Here is an 8,221-nt window from a genome sequence, read left to right as displayed (position 1 = left end):
TCTCTCAGAGTGGGAATGCACCTACAATGTGAATTTCAGACCCCTCCATGATTTCTAAGTGGGAGAACTTGCAAAATCGCAGGGCGTTCAAATACTTCTGTTCCTCACTGTAAATGAGAGCCCAACATAGCAAGCTGTAGCGTCAGTAGAGAAAGACACCAACTTACGATCATAGTTTCTACCTGGATGAATTCATGGAGGGAGGCGTCATATGCTTCCTTAAACTCTTTACGAATGTTGAAAAGGTCGATCTCGCTGCGGGACACCATGATTCGAATGAGTGCTCTGTCATCTGTGCCAAGGCCCTGCAATGGAAATCAGTAGATACTTTTTTATTGTCTGATTTAGTTAATGTCTCCTGTCTAAAAATTAAGCTGTTGTGGTTCAAAGAAAGTACAGGGAATTAGACTAGATACATTTTCCATAAGAATAAATACCTTCATGGCTTTGTACAAACGGTCTGCTAAGTAAGAGGGCTTGTTCTTTACACTGCGAACTGCAAAGCAAACAAAGCAAGCAGGGACTGAGGAAGAGCCACAGAATAGTGACTGTGAGCAATGATGCACTGGGGAGTGAGAGTGTTTAATGTCAATGCTGGCGATTACCTATTGCATAAAAGGCATTTTTCACATCTCCAGACATTTCCTTCCTTATAACCTGTTCAATGTCTTTGTTGGTGTATCTGACAAACTCCTGGAATACTGTGAATAGAAACAAGCATAATTGGTTATATTTTGGATCTATAATTAATCCAAGCACTGTGATCTATCTGTTTTGACCTTTACCTCTCCTGAGATGGGGGTAACTTCTGGTGCACAGAATACTCATGAACTTCATCTCAATGTCATCGGAGCCTGCATTGGCAAGTTCCTAAAAAGTTCAGGAGGAAGAAAAGGAACAACCATTTAACACTAGAACTGCCATGGGGGTAAAACATATACGTCTGTTTTTCAGTTTTACTTTACTGTGTTTAAATAAATTATTCAAGTGTCTCCAGTCTTTGACTTTTCCTATCTAGTGTTATGTACTGTAGCACCCTGTTATTGTAAAAAATAGTTTAAATATGATTCAAAACAGGGCATTTATACCTATAAGTGCCATACTGGTCAAATTTACCCACCATTTAATGGCTTTAAGCTCACCCTATTATTTTTGTGCAATTTGTCTAAACATTCACTGCTAATAGGCTACGCCTGTCACTTACTGAGATGACAATCAGCAGGCAGAACTGTGCCACCAATCATTTCTTCACTTACATCACACGCATCAACTTGATTCTTTCCATAAATACCAGCATAGTGGGCACCACTGCTGTAAATAAGCAGGAGCTCCTGTCCTCTGTGCAGAGGAGAGGGGAGCTGTTCAGCACCAACATGCAGAAAAGCGATCAAATCATGCTGATTGTGCACTGTAACAGTGTGAGCTCAGTAGAAATGTCACCATCCTGAACACACAAGCATTTGACCCGAGACCAAGATTAGGTGGTCAATGTTCACTCAGTGTGCAACAAGTAGTAATCACGCAGTGTAGGTTTAAATGAAAACTACAGCCTGATCGAAAACTCCAAATGAATGTATTATTTCAGGTTTGCCATGATTACTGCTGATTGTTTGTTACCGTCTTGATATTTAGACTAGTTTGCCCCTTGCCTTACTGTAACCTATCCTCAGGAACTGTGAATGGAGCCCCAAAATATAAAAGAACATAAGACTATTTGAGCTCATTTTATATGTTTTTTCTTCTTAGCCCAAGTTTCTTGGTCAAATTTGCTGTGACAAAAAATCATCCCTGAGTGCAGTTTTTGTTTATTGCTATTTTTATTGCCCATTACTGTCGATGTAGGGAACGTTAATAATTTTGGTTATCTCAGTATGATATGTCATTTTATTATATTACATCACTTTTGTAATGCCCATTTTCAGTGTCATCTGAGGCTGATTTATAGGCTATGGGTGGCCGTGCATTAGAAGTGATGCAGAGTGGATGATAAAACAACAGGAGCAAAACACAGTTGAAGATTAAACACTTGTTTCATGACTCTAGACATTCATTTATGAATTTAATACAGTGGCAGAATACATTTTAGGGTTATCAATGAGGTATTCAGGTGCATGGGTAAATAGGACCCATTTGGCGATTTTAGGTATGCAACGCCCCCTGGTGGTTCAAGTGTTAAACCCATTAAACACATTAACATGTTACAGGATACATACAAATCATACACTAAATCACCTGAGCATCTGCGTTTGCTCTTTCTACGTCTGCAGGGCCCTCCTCTCTTGCAGCCTGAACAGAGTAAAAAAGTCAGATATTAAATTATTAACGTTGCTCCAATCTGATCAATTAAATATCAGTGGTTCCCCAAGGGTTTTTCTATTGTAAGTAATGTAAGACACAGTGAAGGTAAACTGCAAATTAATGAACTGGTTTGTCAGCAGTGAGTCTGCAATGTGGAAATTAAACACACTGCAAGTTCTCATGATGATCAACATTACCTGCACGAGAGAAACAAGGATGCGGCAGAAGTGGCCTGATGTTTCTGACTGAATGGCTTCCTCTAGAGACTTCTTATAGGCTGTGAAGTGATATATTGTATATTTCAGTTCCTAAAAGAAGAAAGTGGCTTTAAAATTATTTTGGTATCAGACTCACCATTCTGATAGGCAGCATTCATGGCCTGTATTTTCCTGTTGCTCCTGGTGACCAGGATCTCGATCAGAGCGTGTTCATCTGTCCCAGCCCCCTGTTAAAATGAGGTTTCGAAGTGAGCTTTCAGCACAAAAAGGCAGAGGAGTTTGACAAAAGCAAAACAAAAAAAAACCCACACTATACAGCTACCGATAGGTGACAAGTGAAAGGAAAAGCCAACACAAAGCGTCTCAGTAAGGAGTTGGGCCACCACGTGCCACCAGAACAGCTTCAGCACACCTTGGCATTGATTCTACAAGTCTCTGAACTCTACTGGAGGGATGAACACCATTCTTCCAAAAGATATTTCCTCAGTTGGTGTTTTGATGATGGTGGTGGGGACGCTAACTCATCGGTCCAAAATCTCCCATAAGTGTTCAACTGGAACTGGGTTCAGACTGAGAAGGTCACAGCATAAGAGTCACATCATTTTCATACTGATCAAACCATTCAGTGACCCCTCGTGACCTGTAGATGGGGATGCCGTCATCCTGTTTTGCTACTTTTGTTCCTGTTTTACAACCTCATTTCTATTTTAATGACAGACCTTTCTAATACTGTGTTAATCACCCTATGGCCTTGACTCAGTGAGGTTTTATGAGTGCTAAAATAGACTGTTTCACAATTCATCACAGGAGTACCTTGGTTTTTTAAAGCCTACAGTAGCAGCACAAATAAAATAAAAATACAAAATGCAAAGTTATTTGACTTCCGAATTCTTCCTGTGTAATTTTCATGACATTCACCATGCCTCTACCGCCAACCATCAATCTACCATCACAGTCTTAGAAAATAATAACATGGCTCCAGAGTTTTATTAATGAAACAAATCAGATCATTAGATGTTTTGGATCAGCTGTACCTCCATTGCTTTCCTCATCATTTTGGCATCAAACTCCGGAGGGGTCAGCATGAGCCCAATGATCAGCCTCTCTAAGTTCTTTGACAGTTCAGACTTCAGGTCCTTCATCAGATCCTAAGAAAAGACCAAATACACAGAGCTGTTATAAACTCGCTACAGGAAACACAGAATTGTTTTTAACACAACCAGTGGTAGATGTAAATGTCCACCAAAAATGAAGAGGTAAGAAACATGTTCTGAGTGTTTTTCTTAATTTTCAAGATGTATCTTTCTCACCCTTCCCAGTAGGGATTTGAATGACTGTCTGATCTCTTGCCTCTGGGCGTTGCTTCTCTGTGCAACAATGTCAATGATTGCATCCTCATCTGTTCCTGTAGCCAAGAAAGATTTTATAACATAATCAAATTGTGTTTTGTAAAATTTTAGCAATAGTGTAAATGCACTGTGATCTTTAGGGCCGCATACCGAATCCCTTCATAGCTTTTCGCAGCGCTTGTGCGTCAGCAGCGGGGTCAAAATTAGGTGCGGGGCGGACTGTTGGCCTTAGCTGGGGTAGTGGAAACAACAAGAAAAATTAGACTCTGTTTACACATACACACAATCATAATGTGAACTGGCAAAGTAAAACAGCTTTGATACACACCATTGTCCCCTGAATTAAATATATTAGAGCAGTAAGCTTAAAGCAATAAGCATAGTGGTCTGCACAGCATGCACAATGGAATTTTTCTTTTGGTTTGCTGTTCAGTGCTGATGATGACAACGCTTTATGCTAATCATCTCTTGACATCTGAGGGGGGCTGTGCCCTCTTGAGGTTAGGAGCCATGACACCACCAACAATGAAAAGGTGGGCATTGGCTGAAACAGCATACTCATATAAAGCCTTAGTGATACAGCCTTTTGTTGACAAAAATGCTGCAATCTTTCTAACATTCACTGGCTCCTAGGACAAAGCAAAGCATACAGTAGCTTAGAAAGCACATTAACAAAAACTAATTGTATTTCAGTGAACATTCTGATCATTTCCACAGTAACACAAAGCCTTTGCTGTGCACATACACCATTGTTACCAGCGCAAGTCTGTGGTCCTGAGAGCAGCAGCTAATTAAGATGCATGCCACTGCCTAGCCAAACATGCATTAGCACATCTAACGTGGGAGCAGATGGGGCCCAAACCTGGACTTTGGTCGTGGCACTTATTTCCCACATCTTGTAGGCTATCTGAGCAGCTTCAGGGAAGAACTCTCCAGCTAAGCTGCAATGGTCAGTTTGACACAACACTCAGCAAAGCCAAAACCCCAGGTGGCATGTAATGGGTGCATTCCTAGAAAGAGACTTAATGCTGATGCTTTACTTTCTAATGATCTTCATAGATGAACTTCACTGACCCGTTGTCATGTGTCATTGCATCATAACAACAACAAGCCTGACAAAACATTTTTGGAGATACAGTATCAGTAAACAACGACTCTCTACAGGCGGTGCTCTAGCACCCCACCCCTATCTGGTGGCTTCTATTGTTTGAAGCCATGTCATTACTTACTCGTCATCTCCTCCACACAGATTAAGCAGAGTCTTCTTGTAATCTCCTGAAGTGTCATCCTGGTTCAATCACATACAGAATCATGTCAGACGTGCACTACCAAGAACTGAGTGTCTTTAAAACAAGTTGTAAGTTTTTTTCTTACCTTAATCATGTTAAAAAGTGACTTCTCATAACTGAGGCGGAAAAACTCTCGAATGTCTAACATATCAATTTCAGAGCGACAAATCATGATCCTGATCAGGGTGTTGTCAGCTGTACCAAGTCCCTGGGAGAGAAGGAGAGGACAAGTGTTGACAGGCAAGATAAGGTAGCAATAATAAGCCCTAAAAATTTAATATAGAAGAAATTTGTGTCACAAGGCACATCTGCTGGAACCAGACTGAATGGTTACTTTTACTTAGAGCGTGGTTACCTTCATTGACCTGTAAAGACACCTGGCAAAGAACATGGGAACACTCCTTATGCACTGGACTGCAATAAAATACCAGAGAGCGACCTGCGTTAACTGATGAAGCGGTACATTCGCCATAGAATTATCTGTTGTGTGCTGTATTTCAAGTGCTTCTTACCAACAGCCAGCATCAGCCTTTCAAAGTCTCCAGACAGCTCACTTTTTATGCTGTCCTCAATGGACTTCTCTGCAATCTTCTCATATGCATCAAAAACTGAACAGATAAACAGCAAGAAGGCATTACATGTTGTTTGTATCATATTGCTACGCCAATGGATCGGTGCATAGGAAATGTCAAACCAGTCATGTAATAAGAAGTAACAATACTCATAGCTCTGCAGTCAATAAATAGTAACCAGTCTGTCTAAAATAAAGCATCAGAAATTATATTTCTTTCCTTCTTCTGCCATCTTTCTTCTTACCTTCTCCTCAAAAATCTCTCATACTGCTACAAAACCTGCATATGTTATTGTGATGCCCACGATTGCATTTTGACAACAACATTTAATGTGCATTTAACTCCTGAGACACTTGAGGTCAAAGTAGAAATATCTTAGATGCCTCACTACAGTGATAAGTTCTCTGAAAGCTGTGCTCACCCATGCGGAGGTGAGTAACACTGCGGTTTCCCAGGATTGTGATGAATTTGGCCTCGTCTGTCCCCCACTGCGCTTCTCCAGCTGTATACAGGTCCTACACAGATGTTAAAGTGTTACAGATAAGGTCTGAGCTCTATCGTTATATATAAAGCATAACATACATCCCAATTAGAAACCTAGTCTTACCTTATAAAAGGGTTTTAGCTAGACACATTACTGATACTAACTAAACTAACTAAAACCTCTGCTGTGCCTGACTTACAGCACAAAGCTGCTAGCATGGCTGTGGACTCCTAGTCTTGCTTTATATTAAATACATTTATAAAACACTGGCTGGGTCAAAACGTTTCTTAACTTTTTGATATACATTTTGATTGTTTCAATACTTTCAGTGCAAAGACAATACATTGAAATGAGACCGTTCAGTTGTCACCAATATGTAACTTTCAAAGAAACCTATTGCTATCTTACCCAATTACATGGTTTTGTTCTTATTAACATTACAGTACTGTGCATTTCAAAAGGCCTTAACATTTCCAAAACCCTCACTTGTGCATCCTGATCCACCAGGTCTGCATCCACCACACCTGACTCATCTCTGGTCCCCTGAAACCATGAGAACACAGTCACAAGAAAGCCAAACCAGCACACGGCTGATGAGTCAGTACTTAAAGGTAAAGTGGCTAAGCCATTTGATGTATGGTTAACTGGATGATTTGTAGCTGATAACATCAACTCTTCAGTGAACTGACCTGAAGTAAAACAACCAGCATCTTCTTAAAGTGACCTGAAGTGTCTGCGATGATATCCTCCTCCATGTCTCTGCCATAAGCTAAACATAATCATAAATGCAAAATGATGCAAAATAAATCAGTTTTTTTTAAAGGGCACCTTATTTAACATGCCTTACCATCCTTGTATGCTGCAACCATCTCACGTGTCTGTTTGTTGTTTCTAGAGGCCAAGATTTCAATCAAGCACTTCTCATTTGTTCCAGCACCCTTGACACAGAGAGTGAGGTTAAATATAAAACAGCCCTTGCTTCACTGGACATGACTTGGGTGTGAGAAAGAATCTTACTATGAGGACAGTATCTTACTTTGATGGCATCATGGATTTCTTTGGCATCATGGTAGGGTGGAGTTTTCATCAGACTGACGATGAGACGCTCAAATTTGCCCGTTAGCTCATACTTCAGATCATCAATTAGGTCCTGTTGAAAAATTATGGATTTACAAAAATATCCTAAAGCTATAGCCACTGTTCAAATGTGAAGGTGGGTCTCTACTTTAATAAAACAAATAAAGAGATTAGGCGTATTTTTGTACCTGTCCAAAGTTACACTTGTATGCTGCAATGACTTCTTGCCTCTGTGCGTTGCTTCTTGAGGTGACCAGGGCCAAGATGGCCTCTTTATCACTACCTGAGGGGCACAAAGAAAGTCACAATGTTATCATTCAGTTGACAAATGAAGATGATGAATGACGACCCCTTGCGTCACGTTGAACAAAATCACAAAGGAGTGAGGCACTCACCGAAGCCTTTCATAGCATTGTACAGGCTCTCAGCATCAGCAGTGGGATCGAAGTCTGGGGCATCTGTTATTGTGCCTCTGAACACCTGTGAGAAGAAAAAATAGTTTCAGGGTGGACATTTTGAATTGAACAAGTACACAATGACATCTAGGTTGTCTGCAGTTCGGCGGCAATACACATAAGTTATAATATACATTATCTCTCTATCCAAGCCTCTGTATATACTGGAACTAGCTCAGGGAAGTCCAAAAATCACAACAACAATAATGGCAGAAAATGTTACCAACAAAAAAAACTACAGCCAGATAAAAACAGCAATTCCCACTTAAAGGAATAAGTCTGTAATTCTTGTCCTGCAATATAATGTTTTCGTTCTTTTCTACAGTAGCAGCACGGCTCAAGGATGGCAACGTTTTCACTGCCATGAATGAATGAAATGCATGACATTTAGAACAAAACATTCAAGGTCTCCAAGGAATAGAATCTAATGGCTTTGGTTATTCTCCGACTTTTCCTTTAGTTCCAGCACAGTGCTGGTA

The 8,221-nt window shown here is 40.3% G+C and overlaps 1 protein-coding gene across 2 annotated transcripts in view; it reads right to left on the bottom strand.

The window, feature by feature from the left end:
- anxa6 (annexin A6) overlaps positions 1-8,221 on the bottom strand; it is a 15,639-nt gene that overhangs the window by 4,864 nt on the left and 2,554 nt on the right. Inside the window, exons 3-24 of one of the 2 annotated variants that reach the window (XM_020595107.1) lie at positions 7,683-7,767; positions 7,476-7,570; positions 7,247-7,360; positions 7,058-7,148; positions 6,900-6,979; positions 6,697-6,753; positions 6,148-6,241; positions 5,667-5,762; positions 5,510-5,568; positions 5,240-5,362; positions 5,095-5,153; positions 4,728-4,806; positions 4,016-4,097; positions 3,827-3,921; positions 3,551-3,664; positions 2,653-2,743; positions 2,496-2,575; positions 2,233-2,286; positions 786-870; positions 606-701; positions 438-496; positions 168-305 (exon numbers count right to left, since the gene is read on the bottom strand). In XM_020595107.1, coding sequence (XP_020450763.1) covers positions 168-305; positions 438-496; positions 606-701; positions 786-870; positions 2,233-2,286; positions 2,496-2,575; positions 2,653-2,743; positions 3,551-3,664; positions 3,827-3,921; positions 4,016-4,097; positions 4,728-4,806; positions 5,095-5,153; positions 5,240-5,362; positions 5,510-5,568; positions 5,667-5,762; positions 6,148-6,241; positions 6,697-6,753; positions 6,900-6,979; positions 7,058-7,148; positions 7,247-7,360; positions 7,476-7,570; positions 7,683-7,767 — 1,926 coding nt within the window. The remainder of the gene's footprint in view (positions 1-167; positions 306-437; positions 497-605; positions 702-785; positions 871-2,232; positions 2,287-2,495; positions 2,576-2,652; positions 2,744-3,550; positions 3,665-3,826; positions 3,922-4,015; positions 4,098-4,727; positions 4,807-5,094; positions 5,154-5,239; positions 5,363-5,509; positions 5,569-5,666; positions 5,763-6,147; positions 6,242-6,696; positions 6,754-6,899; positions 6,980-7,057; positions 7,149-7,246; positions 7,361-7,475; positions 7,571-7,682; positions 7,768-8,221) is intronic. The other variant, XM_020595114.1, reaches the window with a different exon arrangement.

Source organism: Monopterus albus, unplaced genomic scaffold (genome assembly GCF_001952655.1).
Source record: "Monopterus albus unplaced genomic scaffold, M_albus_1.0 scaffold2.1, whole genome shotgun sequence".
Taxonomy (NCBI): Eukaryota; Metazoa; Chordata; class Actinopteri; order Synbranchiformes; family Synbranchidae; genus Monopterus; species Monopterus albus.
This window is presented reverse-complemented; position numbering and strand designations above follow the sequence as displayed.